At 39.9% G+C, this 21,775-nt stretch overlaps 1 protein-coding gene across 6 annotated transcripts in view; it reads left to right on the top strand.

Moving 5' to 3' along the window:
* CSF1R (colony stimulating factor 1 receptor) overlaps positions 1-21,775 on the top strand; it is a 59,606-nt gene that overhangs the window by 25,986 nt on the left and 11,845 nt on the right. For all 6 annotated transcript variants that reach the window (XM_060765430.2, XM_067463672.1, XM_060765432.2 and 3 more), the window contains 11 exons: positions 7,913-8,164; positions 8,938-9,213; positions 11,044-11,183; positions 12,146-12,305; positions 13,481-13,670; positions 14,820-14,935; positions 16,114-16,231; positions 17,650-17,843; positions 18,563-18,672; positions 20,391-20,517; positions 21,016-21,120. In XM_060765430.2, the coding sequence (XP_060621413.2) occupies positions 7,913-8,164; positions 8,938-9,213; positions 11,044-11,183; positions 12,146-12,305; positions 13,481-13,670; positions 14,820-14,935; positions 16,114-16,231; positions 17,650-17,843; positions 18,563-18,672; positions 20,391-20,517; positions 21,016-21,120 (1,788 nt within the window). The remainder of the gene's footprint in view (positions 1-7,912; positions 8,165-8,937; positions 9,214-11,043; positions 11,184-12,145; positions 12,306-13,480; positions 13,671-14,819; positions 14,936-16,113; positions 16,232-17,649; positions 17,844-18,562; positions 18,673-20,390; positions 20,518-21,015; positions 21,121-21,775) is intronic.

A 21,775-nucleotide genomic window follows, 5' to 3' on the forward strand; every position in this document is an offset into this window, starting at 1 on the left:
CGCAGAGCCTTCACAGCAGTGGCACCATCACTCTGGAATACTCTGCCACCTGAAGTCCGTGCCTTGCGGGACTTACCAGCTTTCCGCAGGGCATGTAAGACATAAGGTTCTTGTGGGTTTTTTCGGGCTATAGGGCCATGTTAGCCCGAAAAAGCCCACAAGAACCTAGTGATTTCAGCCATCAAAGCCTTCGACAATACATGTAAGACATACCTGTTTCGACGGGCTTTTAATGTTTGATATTGTTGTTTTTAAATTGTTTTAAATTGCTTTTAAATTTTGTTAGATTTTAGCTATTCTTGTAAGCCGTTCCGAGCCCCAGGGGTGTGGCGGCATATAAGTTTAAATAATAAATAAATAAATAAATTTGGTTAAGTGTGAATGAAAAGTTTGCTGCACACTATTGAACTGTTCTACTGTTGGACTAGCATAGGAACCTGCTCTAATTCTTCACACCATTTTCCTGCGTTTGGGACTGTTTAAAAAGTCATGCTCAGGAACATAACTATTGTGTTTACTGGGTTATATAGCAAGATCTGCAATGTTTAAGGAGTTAAAATCTGAAAGTAACTAATACTGGCAGTAGATTTTTTTTTAAAAAATATGTTTCATGACAAATGGCAAAAAATATGAGTCTACAGCTCCTACAATGACACATAAATCATATGGATTAATGAGGATTCATACCTTAATCTATATAATGTGCATGTGTGTGCCCATTTCCAGAGCCTTAAAAGGGTTTTTCAGCACTCTATTATGTTACTTAATGCAAGCCTCCCTGAAAGAAAATTGCTACCATTATAAAAACCTCTCCCCTTAATTTGCTCTTTATTTGGGGAGGGAAAGGAGAGAGGTTGTCTCCACTCAGAAATAAAACTGTACACTACTACATACAGAAATGGTTTGAAACATGAACAGTTATGTTCAAAACAATATCATGAAATCTTATTTCAAATTAGCTGAAAACAAATTTAAAATGTTACGCAATATACCAAAAAGCAAGCATTGTTCCCACTTCCCCTTACTTGAGAAATGTAACTCTGTTGTGCTCACATTATCTCAGTCTCAGTTAACTCATTCCAGGTAACTGCATTGTTTGTAATTCATTACTTCCCAGCTATGGCTGATTTTTGTTCTAGTTAAGATCATTATGTTCCTATCCATGGTAGCTCAACAAGTGAGTATGTGATTGTAGCCCAAAATTATGATTAACTAGCCAAAATTTACATTTTAATGGAGTTGCCAGTATGGGACTTCCAAATGAAATCATGTTTTGGGGAACACCAAATATCATCATGACATCATTTGAGACAGAAGAAATATGCACAGGCCTCAAAATGTTCTTTTCTCGCCTTTGGGTAGAGTGATAGTGGGAGTTAATGCTAACCCCCCCCCCCCCCCAAATTTGCTTCAGTGCTTTGTACGGAACGTATAGAAAAGATCACTACACACGCAATCCTTGTTAGGTTTTGTCATAAAATGCAAAAAGCAGAAATGATCTTGAGGGGCCAAAGAGAGAAAGAAGAAGAGTACAGAAACAGGGAGCCACGCAGGCAGCCCAGAGACAACCATCTGCAACGTGTTTCCTCTGTTTGACAGAGGTTTTTCTCCTCACTGCTTTCCTCAGCATATCTCAGGCACTGATTCATTTCTCACTTCCCCATCTTCCCATTAAAAATATATTGTCCATGGTTGCAGATGCTGACTCAACAAAAAAAGATTTGGCTTCTTTTTTTGGGTTTTTTTTTTTTTTGGATGCAGTCAAAGCCTAAAGATGGGCAAGACAGTAGATGTCTCTCCTCCCCTCAACCCTTAGATTCAGGCTGGGAAGAGATGATTTTAAATCCATAATATATAATAAAGGCATGGAGATGTCCCAAGCTTGTTCTACTGTTAATTTATTTGCCAGTCTCCACTCCAAAACAGAGTAAACAAAGTTTGTAAAAGTTCCTTTATTGTGCTAAACCCTTCTTGCACTGGTCATGCTGGCTGGGAATTCAAGGTGTTAAGATCAAAAACAAAGAAAGAAATAGGGACTTTTAGAAGTTCTATCACAGAGTGCATCTACATTGTAGAATCAATTCAGTTTGATACCACTTTGGTCTGACCATCATCTGATCAGTTTTAGACTTTCTGCGACCTCTAACCTCCACAGGGGTGGAGGACAAGTTAAGATGGTCCGCCCCAGGAGACTGATGGATCCGGATGGATTCCTGAGGAATCTTGGGGTTCTTCCTGTCATGAAGCCTGGCGTTTCTGTCGACGCCTTGGTTGATCACTATAACAGTGAGATGACCAGGGCAATAGATACGATCGCTCCCGAATGCCCCATCACATTGCGTTGAGACACACCATCTCCTTGGGTCACCAAGGAGCTGGCGGTGATGAAACGCATGAGAAGGGGGCTAGAGTGCACATGGAGGAAATCTCGAGACGTATCTGACCAAGCACGGGCTAAAGCCTCTCTTAGGGCTATACAGGTAGCCAAGGAATCTTTCATGACTGCCCGTATAGCGTCTGCAGCAAATAGATCATCGGAGCTGTTTCGGGTTGTCGGGGCGCTCCTTCACCCACCTACGGTGGAGGAGACCTTCGATGACCCAACAACTCGGTGTTGCGAGTTTGCACACCATTTTGCAGGCAAAGTTGCTCAGATACGCCTTGAGCTGGACTCCAATTTCACCACAGTGCCAGGGGAGTTGACTGAGGCATCTGCTTGTCCGATTTTGTGGGATTCATTTAGGCTTGTTCTTCCTGAGACCGTGGAGGAGGTCCTTGGTGCTGTGAGGGCAACCACATCATCTTTAGACCCTTGCCCATCTTGGCTAATCAAATTGGCCAGGGATGGGTTGATTGATTGGTTTGTGTTGATCATTAATGCATCATTGGAGCAGGGGGTTTTATCTATCTTGACTTAAACAAGCTGTGATTCAACCACTCCTTACAAAGGCTTCCCTTGACTCCACAGTGCTGAACAATTACAGACCAATCTCCAACCTCCCTTTTCTGGGCAAGGTGCTGGAGCGAGTGGTCGCCTCCCAGCTCCAGGGATTTCTAGATGACATCAATTATCTGGACCAGTCACAGTCTGGCTTCAGGCCTGGCCAAGGCACTGAGATGGCTTTGGTCGCCTTGGTGGATGACCTCCGCAGGGAACTGGACAGGGGGAGTGTGACCCTGTTGGTTCTCTTGGACATCTCAGCGGCTTTCGATACCATCGATCATGGTATCCTTCTGGGATGACTCTCTGGAATGGGCCTTGGGGGCATGGTTCTTTAAAGATAGCTCAATTGGTTTCCATGACTATTCCTGTGGTAACAAATTGAAGAGATGTTTTGCTGTATGAGGAAGTACTTATGAATCTCTCATCACACAATTTCATTGAATGGCCCGAACAGGACTAGAAGGGCAGACCTTTCACAGGAGAGACAGCAGGGCATAAACAGAAGTCACATCTAAGGCTGGATCTATACTGACATATAATCCAGCTCATCAAAGCAGAGTATCCAATAGTCTGCAATCAATGACACAGCACTGCATTTTATCCCATGCCCTGTTCCTTAGCTACAATTTGCACTATCCCATTCTCTTGCCTTGTTTACAGTTTGGGAATGTCTTATGGTAGTTGTCACCATAGGTCATTGGGGGTTGTTATGAGTTTTAAACTGTTGTTTTTATATGCTACAGTTTTTACTTTATTGTATTGTGCTGTGTGTTTATTTTATGCTTTGTCTTGGCACATTATGCCATATGTAAGCCGTCCCGAGTTCCTTCGGGGAGATGGAGGTGAGATACAAAAATAAAGTAGTAGTAGTAGTTGTTGTTGTTATTGTTATTATTCAGATTATCTGATTTGAACTGGATTAAATGAGTCAACACAGCTATGTAAACCAAATTATCAAAACAGATCATCCGGATTATCTGATTTGAATTAGATTATATGTGTCTATACTGCCATATAATCCAGTTCAAAGCAGATAATATGGGGGAGCAGATACTGGATTATATGGCAGTGTAGATCCAGCCAGAGGTACTCCAGACACATACTACAGTGCAGAAGAAAGGCAATGCCACACTCTGCAGTCCTACATGCAATACAGTGGGAAGCATTGCCACTAAATTTCAATTGGCGCATAAAATAATGTAACATTAGCCTTGTTCCAGGACATCTCTTTTACATATGACACAATTTCACAGTGATATAAAAGTGTTGGAAACAATACTTTTTCTACTTGTGGTGTGGTGAGAAGTGAAATCTTCCTAAAAGAATTTAAAAACTGCCAGTGGTCTCCCAGCTCTTCAAAATCAAAGTGACAAAAGCTCTGGTACATCTCTCTCTCTCTCTCTCTCTCTCTCTCTCTCTCTTTCTGCACATGTGCATGAGATCAAGCCTGGCCATAAATCATAACTTTTGCTCCATTTGGTATCTGGCTAATGAGTGTTATGGTAGAATATAATCTGAAAGGACTGTCGGACTTTTTACTATTTGCTGGGGAAACTGATATAATCCACCTCCACTTGGATCAATTATTTCCATTCCGTTCATAACAGTGAGCATACTTAGCAGGAGTATGTATACAAGGTGTCCTAAAATGGGAGCTGGAAGTTGCAGATTTGGTATCATTTTTTCATATCAGTTTTCCAAGCCATGAATATTTTGAAAAGGATTCTTGTGAGAATTTATTTCCTTATGTGTAGCTGGGGGGGGGGGGGGGGGGGAGTGTGTTACTAGTTTGAGTAAATCCTGTTGCTACTCACAGTGGATAAGGAATTAAACTTAATGGAATATTTTCTAACTAAAATCTATTTATTTGTTTGATCATATGAAATCATCTTTGCCCTCAGTGTGTCCTGGAAGTCAGACACTTAACTAATTGCCTTCAGTTAGATCCATGACATCTGATGTGATTACTCTCACATCAAAATCAAGACCTTCTTTCCTTTCTCTAGCAAATACTGTAGGAACAATCATAAATATATAAAGCTCTGCTCTGGATCCTTACATTGTGTTCTGGAACAACTGTTCCAGGAGCTCCAGATTTATTTGCTGTGTTTATATGTTTGTGTGCAAACCCATGCTTGGGATTTTGCAGCAGGGGGTTTCCTGTTATAATTTGCATTTATAGGGTAAGCCACCTGCCAATTATAGTTAGGTTCCCTGGTCCCGCCCCTTCTTGAGTTTTTGGAGGGAAGGAGCCATTTTTCAGTCAGTCACACAAGGAAGCCAGTCTATAGGACGCAGATGAGCTAGTCCCGTAGGAAAGGCTTCATTCCTCAAAACCTTCCGGGGAAATAGAAACAGCCATCCAGTTCCAGGGAAACAGAAGGAAAAGGTCCCAAAGGCTCTGGCTGAGAGCTCACAGCCTCTCAGCCTCACAGCACCAGAGGGGAAAACAGACCTGAAGTTTCCACAGGACATCACTGCAGAACCACAGAATTCCAGCTAAACATCTTCTAGCTTCGTCTGGTAGGTTACTCGGTTTCCAGACGCATTTGGGGATCGGCAGTATTACCCAGACCAGCGAGGCCTAGGTGATGGACGGCCTGGGAGGGATTATAAAGAGTTCTTCCTTATGAGATAGTACAGTCAAACCAAGTTAGTGCCAGTCTCTTAAAGACTTGAATAGTAAAGCCGTGAAGTTTTGTTTGAAGATTTGTTCCTTAATAAAGACTTTGTTGTACTTTTAAAGACTCAAAAGCCCATTACTTCTGGAAGTCTCTAACAATCTCTTTTCGGGCACCCCGGCTTCCCACTGGGTTTAAAGTGTGCGTCCTATAGAATAAAGACATTTTGTTCGGACCCAGTGGCAACAGAACACATTGGGATAGGTCAGGGGGAGAAGGCAGTATAAAGGTTTAAGATTTTAGAAAAAACACTTCCCCCTATCCAACTTCAAATTGTTTGGGCTTGAATAACATTTACCACTGAACATTTACCACTGAATCATCAGGCATGTACATTGTTTTCTGCTTTACTCTTTCTGATGCTTCTCCTGAAGAAAGTCTAGAGTGTTTGTCTCTATATACTTTTATCTATATGTCTATCTGCAGTATATGTCTATCTCAGAAAAGCCAGTGCACATCTGAAACTGTCATGCTGCTCTCATTATTCATGCTGGTTAGGAATGCTGGGAGTTCACCCCCCCCCACCCCCACCCCCTTGAAATTCTCATGGTGGTTCGTGAGAAGGCCTTACTGGTACATTATTTAAACTGTTATGTTTATTCATATCATGATCTGATCACCATGCTCAATATATCCCATATGCGTGGGGGTATTGGGGTAACGATACAAAAGGTTTGCTAGGGTAGACCCTCTTTCACTCAGACTCAGTCCCCTCCCCCTCCCCCCCCCCCCCAATCAAACTCAGCCCCTCCTGAATCAAAATCCTGGCTACGGGCCTGCCTCCAAGGCAACAGATAAGGAAGGCTGTTGAAGATTGCTGCCAGAAATTGATCTTTCCCATCAGTCACTTACCTCTCCCTCCTCATCCACCTTTACATACCCATTCTTCACTTCTCCCCCCATTGCAGGCATGTAGCCGGGGGGGGGGGGGCTCGGGGGCTTTAGCCCCCCCCCCCCGAAATTTTCATGGTGGTTTGCGAAAAGGCCTTATTGGTGCATTATTTAAACTGTTATGTTTATTCATATCATGATCTGATCACCATACTCAATATATCCCATATGCATGGGGGTATTGGGGTAATGATACAAAAAGTTTGCTAGGCTAGACCCTCTTTCACTCAGACTCAGCCCCCCCCCCCGAAACTCAGCCCCCCCGAAACCCCCCCTGAAAAAAAATTCAGCCCCCCCCCCCTGAAACGAAATCCTGGCTACGGGCCTGCCCCATTGCCCTCCCACCTACCCTTCTTTAAAGGAATAGCGTTTGCATTTGACAACATGAATTCTCAAAGGAATATATACTAAAAGTGATCCCCATATCTTATAACACAAAACAGTGCTTAACTGCAGTACATTCCTGGGGTGACAAATGCCTTCACCTAAGTGAAAAGAGGAAAGTAAAGGATGTATATAACAATGCTGTAGTCCAGGGTGGATGTCTCCTGAAGGCTGGGGAAGCACAGGGGCGTTGGGGGTGTTCTATCCACTTGTATGGTATTCTATGGGATGATGGGGATTTTTGGTGTACCAGAGAACCCTTGAGGCCAAAACTAGCATTGCACGCCTGTACATGGAGCCAAACAGCTGTAATTTTCCTGAATTACCAATTTACTAGCATTTTTCTTAACTACTCTGTGCAATTTATTGTTAAAATCTGATCCTTTGATGAGTTGCATTAGAACAGTGGTTCCCCATCTTTTTTTGACCAGGGACCACTTTGATCAGGGACCACTCTCAACATTAGTACCAAAAGGGTTCCAAATCAGTTTTTGGTCAACTTTAGATTTGGTTTTGTTATTTGGGGTGCTGATTCAGAAAATTGCATTGGATAGACCACATCAGCTCTAGTTTCTGATAATAACACATGCCATCTGGTAGTCGTCATCTGCTCACCCACAGTAATCTTTCGTGGCTAGTCAGCCTCTCCCCACCCAACATCTCAGTTGCCTCAGCACTATAAGAGGGTTTCACGAGACCAGTCACTTTCATTGCCGTGTGGTTTCGAGGCAGCGGTGTAGTAATGGTGAGGCAGCAGATCATATTTTCGTTCTTGGGGACCACTGATGGTCTATGGACCACAGGTTGGGAACCACTTCATTAGAGGTTGATTTCGGGGGTAGGGACACCAGAGCTTTATCCAGGCTGGGTTCTGGCTGTGCTAAAAAATCAGGGCACACATATTTGATTTACCAAAGCCATTTTATTTTACTACTATACATTACTATCTGGGAAAGAGAGTCACAAAGAGTTCCTCAAGATCCACAGGCTCTTTTCTTTTTCTTCTTTCTAGGTTCAGCCTCTCCCACCATCATCCCTAATCATAATCCTCTGATTGTGGCCCATGGAGACCCAGTGAGCCTCCTTTGCTCTGGGAATGCCACCATAAAGTGGGTTGGCATGGAGAAGAAGGATAAAGTAGAGGTGTTCAACAATGGCACACTCCATATACCCAAAGCATCTTGTAAGAATATGGGAAACTACCAGTGTGTCTTTGACAACAGCACGGATGAGGAGCCTGCCTCTGTATATCTCATTGTGAGAGGTAATTAAATCTATCTGTATCTATAAATTGCTATAATATTTCAGCCCTTGTTCCTATTATACACAACTAAAGCAAGACTGGACCTGTGCAGCCATCCAAATATTATTACATTTCCATTTCCAGGAATCTTTTCTGTATAGGGCAGCTTTATGATTCCCTAAATCACTAGCCATAGCATGTCGTAAAGCACTATCCATTGCATGGAAGTTGATTTTGCACTATAGCTCCCAGAATTTCAGAGCAAGTAACCTTCAATATAAACACAGTGTGTGCTTAGGATAAATGCTATTTGGTTATTTATTTCACATGTGTAAAACTGAGCAGAAAAGGGAAATGGTCCACTCCCTGGCCTGGATTGTGAATAGAAAGACTGGGAAAACATATGGTTTAGAAAACCTGTCTTAGGATCAGCATGGACAGGTAAACAGCAAGCAATAAATGGTAGTAGTTAAATTAATGGTGCAATGAATTTTGCCACACACAGAGCAATTTAATTGCAACAAATGCATCTGGCATGTTCATTGGAATTCTGACTAGAACGGAAATTAGCTTGACTGGATATGCACTTGATCTTTGCTAGAGAAGCAACCTTACCAACAAACAGCTTGACCAAATTTGTTGACAAAATGTAAAGTTGGGTCCTCTCCTTGGTACCACTTTGCCATGCAGCTCCCGTATTTTGTGATCACTGCCTATGTGTTTCAAGTAACGATCTATACAACAGCCACATGTTGCTTCCTCATAAGTCCCTAACCTTCTTTTTTCATTCCCAGATCCTAAATCACCATGGTGTCTAGCCAAGAAGAACTTTGAAGTGACAGAAGGCCAAGATGCATTGTTCCCATGCCTCATCACTGACCCAGGATTCACAAGCAATGTTACTCTTATGAAAAATGAAGAGTCGATATACTCTTCAAGGGTCTCTTTCAGTGCTCAAGAGGGAATACGTTTACACAGAGTAGGCATGGATGATAAGGGCTGGTACCAGTGTCGGGCCCTTGTTCAAGGACAGTGGGTGCATTCACCCAGAATTGGCCTTCTCGTTAAAGGTTTTTATTATATTTTATTCCATTTTTACTTATATCTTTGTAACTGCTTCTCACTGTATTGTTTTAGTTTTTGCAAGCCATTGCAGATGCCAGTTTTGGGGGAAAGCGGGATAAAAAATACAATAGATGTGAATGTAAAAATGATGAAGTAAAAGATCCAACCATGGTTATGCCTGGCCACATATGCCAGGCATAACCATGGTTGGATTTGCAAATGTGGCAATCCCAGGAGACAGATTCAAAGACAAAGAAAGGGAAGGTTTCAGAAATACCAAGACGTGCAAATTGATATTCAGCATTTCTGGGAAATGAAACAGTTGGGATTCTAGCATTCAAAAATGTTCTGGGAGCAATTCCAAACAGTTTCAAAATAGTGGGTTGTTGTAGGTTTTTCGGACTATATGGCCATGTTCTAGAAGCATTCTCTCCTGATGTTTCGCCTGCATCTATGGCAGGCATCCTCGGAGGTTGTGAGGACCTCACAACCTCTGAGGATGCTTGCCATAGATGCAGTGTAAAAAAAACCCTCCCCCATCTATAAATTGCAAAATTAAACTAGAACTTAGCTTTAAAACATGTAGAAGTCTATTGACAAAAAGCAGACTACTCTTATTAAAAGTCAGTTGGTTGTATAAATAAATAATAAAGTAATATATGGTATCTCTTCTCCACCTAAACAAGGAGTGGAGGGACCCATCCCAATTATGCTGCACTAACCAGAGGTTTAATAAAAATAATGGCTCGTTACAAACTATTACAATAGCGCAATTAAAAATGATTACACAATAATCACATTAATGGGTGTGTCACATTACTTAGGCAATCTCTCGTAGCTCAAGGATGATGATCTTCCAGATGTGGTGTCTTGGCAGTGGGTGTGTAGGTGGCTGTGGAGACCTAACCTTGTTCTCCCACAGTGAGGACATTGGTTTCCAGATGGAAGGCAGCCCCAGTCAGGGTTGGCTTGACATGCATTCCTCTTGGCACATTTCTTCCTTCCCTCCATTCGTGCCTCTTCAAGTTCTGCAGCACTGCTGGTCACAGCTGACCTCCAGTTAGAGCGCTCAAGGGCCAGGGCTTCCCAGTTCTCAGTGTCTATGCCACAGTTTTGAAGGTTGACTTTAAGCCCATCTTTAAATCTCTTTTCTGATCCACCAACATTCTGTTTCCCATTCTTGAGTTTGGAGTAGAGTAATTACTTCCATTTAATACTGTATAAAAAAGCACATGGGATATCTGTGGAGGAGTGGATCAGAAAATTTTACACACCTCATTAAACTACAAATTCTTGGATTCCATAGGATGAATCAATTTTAAGCGAATGGCATGAAACCAATGAGATCTGATAAAATTCTGGATTGTGTGACAGTAAAGTAAAATGTGATCCATAGCACAAAAAATTAGGCTCAATTTACCACACATCCAGAAGATGGAAAAGAAAAGTAAGTTATAGTATCAAAAGAAGGGTAACAATAAACAAAATAAATTATCTTTAGAATTTTTTTCTGAAAGCAGAAACTATGTCAATGATAGCAGAAATTGAAGGATGCACCTACACTGTAGAATTAATGCACTTTAGTGACTGTGGTGTAATGCCATAGAGTAATAAGAGTTGTAGTTTTACAGTGTCTTCAGGCTTTTGCGCCAAAGAGTGTTGGCACTTCCCCAAGCTACAAATCCCAGAATTTCATTGCATTGAGCCATTGTAGTTAAAATGGTGTCAAACTACACTAATTCTACAGTCTGGATGTATCCAGAGAAAGGTGACAGATCTCCATATCTATTAGGTTTCTCTGCTACTTGTTATTAACTGCTCTTTTGACTTCTTAGCCATCAACATACCTATCTCCATCACTGTTGGGGTAAAAGACAATGTGAGAATCCAAGGAGAACCTTTCAACATCTCCTGCAACGTTAGTTACCCTTCCTTCTATTATCAAGTTCGATGGGACTATCCTTCCACTGCAAATGTGAGTAATCTTTGGTCCTGAATAGGATGTATTGTTCATTTACTTTTTCTGTTTTTGATGGAAGAGATGGATGATTGGGTCACACTCACTAAACCATAGAAGGGTTTCACTTCTATGCTGCTAGACTCTAGTCTTGGAGGTCTAATTCTTCTGGAGACAAATTCATACCTGTATGTGTTTTATTATATTTTCTGCCATTTGTAAGCTATCTTAACTCCCAATTTATGTCATACCTTGAGGAAAAGGTGGAATATAAATAAGTGACAAATTGATACCTTTTTTAAATGAAACCAAACTCAGCATTCTATCCATGCCATGTTCCCAATAAATTCATTGCATCACACATTAATTTGCTTCAGTCTTTAAGTCCCCACAGTGAATTTCATCCATATCTAGGAGGTTTCCACCCAAGAGACAAATAACAAGAAGCAATTGCAGGAGGCATAGGTGTTTTCTCCTTCTTTTAATTTGTTTTCTAGGTGTTTTCAATTTCAGATTGTATATCTAGCTAGCAAAGCAGGCAGGTGCTATTTATTTAAATTATTGAATTTGTACCTCACCTTTCTCTAGGGGTGAGATCCATTTAAGACATCATAGTGATTTTCATTTTCAAAACTCCTAAAACATGTTACATTTTTCAAAACTAAAAAAACACACATTTGCGTTGAATGTTAAGACAGCAACAAAATAATTATAGCATAGGAATATTTCATTAAAATCACAAGAGCTGGTAGTGTAGGTTCATATTTTGTTATTCTAATCTAAAAAGTGGCAATCTAGAAAGTGCAAATTGCACACACACTCGTACTGCTTAAGACTTGGGCATTATAATCCTTTGAATAAAGTGTCTCCCAAGATTTCAGGTGAGTCAAAATGATACGGGAAGAATTAAGTAAGGGTGGACACTGGACAATTAAAGCAATGAAGTTTGTTCCAAATATACTGTGTCATTTTTATCCCAGGTGAGTTTGGAGAATCATGAAAGTTTTGATGATTCTAGTAAGAACTACAACACACAATATATCCTATCCATCCCAGCAGTACAATTGAATGACAGTGGGGAATATACTTGTTTAACAAGTTCTCCTGCCGGCAATTCCTCAGCAAACCTGAAAGTGATAGGTAAGTCTTTCTAAATGTCTTTTTTTCTACACAGGTTCTCTCTAATAGGAAAATCAAATAGGAATGTATAGTGGGGTGTTAATTGGACACCATCATTAGTCAACACAGGAGCCCTCAGTGTTGCAATGGGTTAAACCCTTGTGCCGGCAGGACTGCTGACCAACAGGTCAGGGGTTCGAATCCGAGGAGAGCAAGTTGAGCTCCCTCTGTCAGCTCCAGCTCCTCATGCAGGAACATAAGAAAAGCCTCCCACAAGGATGGTAAAACATCAAACATCCGGGCATTCCCTGGACAACATCCTTGCAGACGGCCAATTCTCTCACACCAGAAATGACTTGCAGTTTCTCAAGTCGCTCCTGACATGAAAGGAAAATTAGTCACCATAATGAATCTTTCAAATGAATGGGAGGAATAACAAACAAGGTTTAGATTGGTCTTGAAAAGTTCATCTATATGGGGGGGGGGGGGGGGGGTTCAATCCCCTTCAATTTCTATAAGGGTGGTAGCTCTAGGATTAAGAGTAGCAGTCATGTATTTCTCAGCCTGTGCAATATGTATAAAATAAGCAGCAGCAATATGTTTGTGACTGAATTGGGGAAAAGAAACATGCAACCACCCCTATAATTAGAAATTCTATTTTCCTTTAAAGTTAATTAAACAGTTTGTCCTCCACATTTGCCAAGATTAGAGGCACAGAACCCCAGCAAAAGTGAAAAACTGCAAAGAAATGTTTTTTAATCTTTATAGGAATTTCTAGGTCCTCCAGCATGGCTGTATGGTCAGCTTCCACTTGAAGCTAATCACAGAATTTCATTTGGAGATTCCTAGAGAGATGATCATTCTAAGAATCTTTAGGTCCTGCAGCATGACCCTATGGTCAGCTTCCACCCAGTGCTGACCACAGAGTTGCACTAGAGGCTGTAGAGATTTCTAGAAAGTACATTTCAATCAAATCTATACATAATCAAATAAACAAAAGTCAAACCAACCTACTGCTTGCATTTTTATGACCACGGTATATGGAGTGATTTTGCTAGTCCCCCTTTCTCCTGTTTTATCACGATAATTCATACATAGTTCGAAAAGCATAGTTTGTCAGCCAACAAATCTTCAAATCCCATATTTCTATTCATGTTTAATCTCTTCACTATGCATGATATTCTTTTTCTTTTCAGAGAGAGGTTACATTCATTTGTCCACCATACAGAACAGAATACAGGAACCAAGTCTGCATAAAACTCTGGAGCTACAGGTTATTACCGAGGCATATCCTAGGCCTTCTATATATGGATGGAAACACGTAAATTCATTAGGAAGCCCCAGGGAGTCCATATACATTGGCCAGATGAGTTCTGGCAACAACCGGTAAGGAAGAGATGCTGCCTACACTTTCCTAAGGCCCTTCCCAAGCAATAGCTTTAACATAAAGGAGTATGTCATTCTCCTTACTTGGTTGAAGTTTGGAAGATCTAGAAAGAGTGACTCTTGCAAATGGTTAGTAACAGTGGGTGAATTTATAATGTAGAATTAAGGTAGTTTGACACCACTTTGTGAAATTGTCTTCAAGGGTAACCCTATGTAGAATGCATTACAGTAGTCTCACTAGGATGTTACCATAGACTGCTATGGCATATGGTGTATCTACATTGTATAATTAATGCAGTTTCACACCATTTTGACTGTCATGGCTCAGTGGAATCACGGGGCATGTAATTTTACAATGTCTTTATCCATCTCTGTCAAAAAGTGATGGTGTCTCCCCAAATACGATGCTCATGATTCCATATCACTGACATATAACAATTAGAAAGATGTTGAAATCCATTAGTTCTTCTCTGTAGATACATCCAGAGAGTTGCCTCCATGCCATTTCTTTGCAAATAAAAACCTCACCACCCCATACTTATTATCTGTGCTTGTTTTGCATTCTTCTTCTGAGAAATGCAGAGCCAGGGCCAGCTATATCTTTAGGCAGAATGAAGCATTAGGCAGATGTTGGTCCTCCAGGTGTTTTGTGTTTCCCAGAATTTTTGACTGTTGGAATTTGAGATCATAGCTAAGTCAGTTAGCGCTCCTGAAAGTTGGTTTAAAATACCAGGAGCAACAATGTTGAGAATCACTGCTGTTGATCCTGGAAGTTGGTAGCAACTTCCATGTAATGTATGAGCTCATGTCACACACTACTAAACTCTCCATCAGTTCAGCCTTGGATGGTGCTCTCCCATAGCTATGATCTCAAATTTGTGGACTGATGGTAAATTCCCTTAATCTTGATACATGGCAGTGCATCGTATAACTGTGGCAGGGAGGTAGCTATCTAATCAGCACTTGAAGTACCGTAGGATTACTGCCTTCTTTCCTACTTTTGCATAGTATGTTTAAGAGGTCAATTATCACAATTGACCTTGAACGAAACAAAGTAACTCCAGGTTTGAGATGGTATGTGGAAAGTATCTACAGGATGATGACTCCTGCACTGACTTGACTATGTATATTTGTTTTCTGTTTTGGAAGGTACATCAACACACTGAAACTAAATGATATTAGGGAAAAACATAGTGGAATGTATACGTTCTTTGCCAATAATAATGAAACCATTGCACACATTACTTTCAACATCTCAGTGAAAGGTAAGTTCTCCCTCTACTCACCTTCTTCCAACATTTGGGTTGACTTACAGAATTTATCATATTTTCTGCAAAGGGATTCTCCACATGGCAGAAGAGGTTTGTTTCTCGTGATATGTGATTTTCCTCACTTAAATAACTTGCATTTAGATTACATAAAAGGGAAATTGAAATCTCAGTGTGAGAATGGAAATGGAGTAATTGTAGGGAATATGAATTCCCTCTTTAGATTTGCTTCAAGGTTTAGGGGAAAAAACATTAAGAAACTCAATCCCAGTGAGATAATGTAGGATAATCTTGTTCTTTCTGTAAGCAAATGAGGTGCTGCAGAATCAAAGTGCTGTAAAATATTTCTTAATATTTTCTATCTTTCCCTCAGATATGTCCAAGAAAGCCTTTAGGATTATTTTCAATTTAACAAAGAACAAGTGCAATCTTTTCTTTTTTTTTAAAGTAAGATTGAATAGCTTTATTGTCACTGTACATTGTACAGTGAAATTGAATGCTTTTCCCAACACAAGTCACTAAAACAACATCCCCATCCCTCCATGGTTCAACCACCAACTGCCATTTCAGATGGAAGGTCTGTTTGTGTGCATGGGTTGCTCCCCTTTTGACTTAAGGGGACACCACATCCATTCTTAATGGCAAAATACTCTGATTTGCTTTGTTTTTGGACACTTCCTTTGCAGCTGCTTCTAAATTTCTTTTGCAATAGTTGAAAAGTGAAGGCTGTGACTTCCTGTATAAGGCATGTCTGCTGAGAGTCTCAGTCTTCTTTGAAGAAGAATAAATAACTTGAACTCTGCAAGTGGGCAGCTGAAGAGTGGCAGGAGGACGCTGTGGGAAAGGAAAAGGGAAGGGGAGGGAGAGAAGAGAAGAATCTTTTGTTTTAACAATAGAGAAAACACTAGCCAGGAGGCATTGTGACTTTCCTAGAAGGTAGCAAAATAATTCAGACAATAAAACATCAACCATGCTGTTATCTGGATTAAGGAATGATCAGCCACGCACATGTAGAATCCAAAGATCATAACCAAGGCATTGATATGTCAACTTGTTTTGCATAAGAAAAATGTTGTTAGCCTTCATAATATATTTTGATTGTGGCTTATAAACAGGTTTGAAATAAAGTGATTGTGTATATCACTTAATTACTTTTCCCCCAACTTGTTTGTCAGTCCCACCTCAAGCTATGCTGAAATTCAACAGCTCCAACAGTCTTTGGTGTGAAGTCAGTGGCTATCCTGCTCCACATATTGAGTGGTATCAACTACCCCACAATCATAGTACAGACAGGTAAGTTGACAGAACAACAGCACAGTCCTCTGGATGATTACTTGTAAAGGAAGGCCTGCAATTTACTTCTTACCAAGACTGCAGTTTTAATATAATGTATATGCAATATGTTTATTATACCCATATAGAAGTAATAAACACATATATTTACATTGGCAATAATTCCTCTGGTTACCAAGAAATATCCTGCACAATCATGTTGGTGAGTCAACATTAGATTTATTGTTGCTAGATGGCTAGATTTTGGGACATCCAGGTTTATACCTCCATTGAGCTGTGTAACTGATTTGGACAACCTGGTGCCAACCATTCTGCCTTAACTGAACCTATCTTAGAGTGCTGGTGTTGTGTGTAGAAAGTAGAGAATAAGAGAAAGACACATGATGGCTTAGGACAAACCCACTATTCCACTACAGTGATGTTATCATTGATAGTGGGCACATGCCACATTGAACATCTTTGATATTGCATCTATTTTCATTATAGTTGTCATTGTGCTGATCTTCCATTCCATGGTTTTGCAATTGTACTTCTGTTTACTCTGCCTTCCTGCTGTGCTGTTGTTCCTAATATTTTATTTTTAGTTCAATTTCACAATTCCAGCATTTAAAAACAAAAAAGGCAAATATAAACTTAAAATAACAGATAAAAGGAAAACAGCCAGTTTGGAAATAGCAAGGGGGAGAGTGGAGTGGAAGTGAACGGATGTCACTTTATGATCTGCGTGCTGGCCCAGAAGCCCAAGGTGAATGGTGAACACTTTGTAGAATTGGGAAGGAATGATGTGATGGCAGAATCACAGGAAGTAGCAGACCAGCAGTGCCTATCACACACCTGTCATGTGATGCCATCTTGTTTCCCTCATGTGATAAAGTCCTTAATCTCACTTGGAGGAAATGTGAGAGAACAATGTAACAAGCAACCAAATAAAAAAGGGTTAGGAAAGGATGATTTGAATTAGGAGTGGAGAAGCATAATTTATATAGCCTAAAGATATAGCCTAAAGAAATTCCAGATTGGTGTGTCTGGGGTAAATCATCAGCTATTTTGTTGCTGTTTGCTGTGGGTTTTCCCACCACACAGTATCTAAGGTTTTCTGGTTTCTTGTGAATTTAGAATCTTAGAGTAGGTGACCAGCCCATCTATGAGCAATAAACCTCTGTGCTAGGAGACATCTGTTGTCACCAGTTCTTTTAACACTAGAAGGTGGAGAAGGAGAGATGCAATTTGAACTCAAGGCCCAGTTGGGTTCCCTGCTCCCTAAATAGAAGGCTGTGAAGTGGTTGTCTGTCACAGCACATGTGGCCAATCAAAGGAAGGGAATGAAATGGTTCTCAAAAGGAACAACTGACCAATCAAACACAGGAAATGCTACAGGCACATTAACATCTGTTGTCTTTTTTTTGGTTTTCGAACAGATGCTATCAAAGTGGTATACTGTTCATTAATGACACTAACCCAGAGATCGTCAGTGAACTTCCCTTTGGAAGAGTGTTATTGAAGAGTGTTCTTCAAGTTAAGGAGAAGAAAGGCAACACGCTATTTTGTTGCTTAGCTATTAATAGCGCAGGAAATGCATCTAGCATTGGATCTTTTGTTCACACGCTTGAAGGTGAGAGAAATGTAAGCACTTCATTTGCAAAATGACTTGTTTCTTGTTTAGGAATTGCTCACTAAATCCTTAAGTGTGACTATATTTATACCAATAGAAAAGAAAATTTCTGTTTGAATAAAGATGAGTATAGACAAAACAGTTTTCCATCATCTGATTTAATTGGATGCCTTTTCATTATATATGTTTCATTCATTAATAATCTGTTCCATCTTTCTAATTTATTTCTGTTTTCCATTGCTACATTTCTATCCAAAAGTAGTACTGCAGTGCTTGCATGAAAACTACTAAAGTTATAAGGAGAGAGGGGAAAACAAGGAAGTATTCCATTAAATCCAGTTGTTAAGAGAATAAAATGAATTATAATCAAATGGTGGTTTACTTGGAGCTCAGTGGTTTCAATTCTCTTAGTATTTTTAACAAACATGCATGAAATTTCACAACTTAATTTTTTAAAAGAGGAGAACATGTGCTATTGTTGGACTACAGAACACATCATCCCCAAGCGCCTCCCTAATGATTATGAATCATGTCAACTGTTGTGTAAAACAGCTGAAGAAAATCAGGTTGAAAAAGCCAGTTTGATGTGTAAAGGCACTACTGAACTTAATGCAAACAGATTTCTATAGTCATGGGTAATTTTACTAGAATTAGACTAGGCAACCTGAATTACTGGTATACTTGCAAATGATATTTTCTTCTGCTTTTTGTTTTTCCAGTCAATACTACAACCATTGCTATTCTCTCTAAACCAGCTATCATAGCCTGGGCAGGCGTAATGGCTTTCCTCCTCCTGTGTATCATGGTATTATTCTACAAATATAAACAGGTCAGATTCATGTGTATTCCCTAGAGTTGGGCTGGGAAATTTACAGGCCTCCAAGGAATCTGTTTTACTATAGCTCCCAGCTGGCCAGCATAGCCAATGAGAACGGATGGAAATTTCAATCTAGCAACATCTGGAAGAGTCATAGCATTTCCCATCCCACATTCATCAGAAAGTAATCAGAAAAGAGCCCCAGAAGCTGAGAAAAACAGTCCGAAACTCTCCTTCTGTTCCACATGTGTACAATTGTTGTGCCTCCCTTATTTCAACTGCCTGTGTAATTCTCTTTGAATCCATCTCATCCTGCCTCAAGCTCTATGTTTTGAAAGACCCTCCTAGTGGCATCACAGGGATTGGTGTCACCCAGTGTGGTATCTCATGGTGTTATACTATTGACCTCCTCCCATACCAGACCACAATGTTGTAGCTAAAACATCAGAAAACATCACAAAATCAGCAACAATGTTTAAAATCATGCAGGAGCAAAATTGTGATGATGTTAGAATCACAGGTCTGCATTATGTCTGAGATGTTGTCATTTAAAATGGCAGAAGCTGCTCCTCTTATTGCCCTTGTGAGGAATTTAAGACAAAGAGCAATAAAAACAGGAAATAAAATAGCTTCTCCATTCACAACAGAAAAGTTACTTCTCCTGAAATTTAGCTGCTCCTGTTCTATATGAAGCTAATTGCTCCTTGCTTAATAGAAAACACTGAATTTCTTAAGGAGTCTCTGTAAAAATGGTTTTATAAATAAAACTTGTCACATTGTGGTCCCAAATTGTACTCCAATGAAAGAGTTTTATTTATTCATTCATTTATTTACTGCATTTCTATGCTGCCTTTCTCAGCCCAGAGGCAACTCAAGGCAGCTTTACCTTTGTTAGAGGTAGAAAACCTCAAAGAGTTAGAGCTTCGTCCTTTAGTTCCCTCTTGTTGAGAATTCCCATTGCAGATAAATTTCATATCTTGAAATCTAGGAAAAATGTTTTCAGGGGTAGTTGTGTTGGATGTACAGCAAAATATAATAAAATCCAAATTTATAAACAGCAATATCTGGATCGATTTTGGATTTTTCATGGCCAACATTTCTAGCCCTGAATATCTTTTTTGCTTTAAAATAGATGGTCCTTTGTCTGAAGGACTATTTAAACTCAGTTTAAAGCTAAAGTATGGTACTATAAGAGGAAAGGGAGAGCAAGAGTCTTGAAGTTTCCCATCAGCACCTGGACAGCAAACCCAGCAGGTACACAGGTCTCATGGTCACAGGTGTCCTTTCCTCACTTGTTTCTTAATGTCTGTTATACATTAGCATGTGTAATTTACACAAACCAATGTTTTTTCCATTTCTGGAGGTGATGAATTGTTCCTTCTTTGATGACAAACCTTTTTATAAAGTCTATAGCTAGACATTATAATGGTGTCTTTAATCAACTTGTTATGGGGTTGAATTCAGCATGAAGGCTTCAATGCACCACCACAAACCTAAATCTGGATTGGGATTTATACTGTTGCTCACATTTATGAAGTGTGCTCTTGGGGATTTAACAGCCCAATCCTATGCATGGTTTTTGGAGGCAAGATTCATTAAATTCAGTAAGACTTACAGTAAAAATGTCTCGGACTTGAGCCTTAAATTAATATAGAGTGGGTAGAACTGCAACAGTTAACTTTGCAGTACTATGGAAGGAGGAAAAAATGAATATTGCTTTTCTCTTGTAGAAACCAAAGTACCAAGTCCGTTGGAAGATAATTGAGGCCTGTGAAGGAAACAACTACACCTTTATAGATCCTACACAACTTCCATATGATGAGAAATGGGAGTTTCCCAGAAACAACTTGCAGTTTGGTGAGAAAGTGGTTTTCATTTGTCCCCTACATGGTTTGAGAGTTCTTGGTCCAGAAATGTTTGAACTTTGATTCTAAATAGCCCCAGAGAAGGCTATAAGAATACACAAAATTTGGAATGTTATCAGGCCTTTTCTTTTTAACTAACAACTGTGGCTCCAGTTTCGTCCGTGGATTCCATTAGATGCACTCCAATTTCTACTTCTTTCAGTTGTCTGAGAAGCAATTTAATTATCTCCTTCCATATTTGTTGACAGTTCAAACTACTGAAGTCAAATTACCCTCTTGCTTTAGTGTAGGACTGCACAATCAACAGCTGGATTTTATTTCAAGTCAATTTGCTGATCCTACTTTTAAAAAGATCAGCAAATTGGCATGAAATAAAATCCAACTGTTGATTTCAGGCTAGAAGAAGTGAAAACATTCCTCCTCCTGTGTATCACTAAATAAATGGTAAACATCTTCCTCTAAATTCAAAGCTCTATATTTGTTTTCACAGGAAAAATCCTAGGAGCTGGAGCTTTTGGGAAAGTCATGGAAGCCACAGCTTTCGGGTTGGGGAAGGAAGATTCTGCCCTGAAGGTAGCTGTGAAAATGCTGAAATGTAAGTGCTAGGATGTATGAAAAGACTTCTATGGACAGGGGGAGGTGAAAGAAAAATACATTAGGCATTAGGCATACAACATTTATAGGATTTTCAAAAGCTATTATTATTATTATTATTATTATTATTATTATTATTATTATTATACTGTCACTTTTCTCTTATACAATCCCAAGCATGGATTGGACTACCCTATGGATGTGCAACACCAAGGGTTGAGAATGTCACATAATTGTTGTAGTAGGTCTGTAAGAGGAGCATTGGTCATTCAGAAGAAGAGGGGAATCTCTGCAGCAACCAAAAATAGACACATGCAGGTGTAAGGTTAATTAACAACTCTATATGCCATTAACAGTCTGCCAACTAATGACTGCTGGAAGTCGAGATCAACTGCTTACAGCATTGCTCAAGTGATCAGAAGAAAAATGCTTAATGAAGCAGAATCAATCCTATCCTTCTTTAAGACTGCATCTTTCTGAGACATTGAGCTTCCATTTCTTTAAAATTTGACTTAAAGTATTATTGGATGCAACATTTCCGATTATGGTAACAGGAGAAGCTTCAACTCTTTAAAACCCCCAATAATCCTCTTCTGTGCAACCCTTAATGCTACAAGAAGGCAAATTGATTCATTCCATTATTCAGACCAGATCTT

This window comes from Anolis sagrei, chromosome 2, assembly GCF_037176765.1.
Source record: "Anolis sagrei isolate rAnoSag1 chromosome 2, rAnoSag1.mat, whole genome shotgun sequence".
Lineage (NCBI taxonomy): Eukaryota > Metazoa > Chordata > Lepidosauria > Squamata > Dactyloidae > Anolis > Anolis sagrei.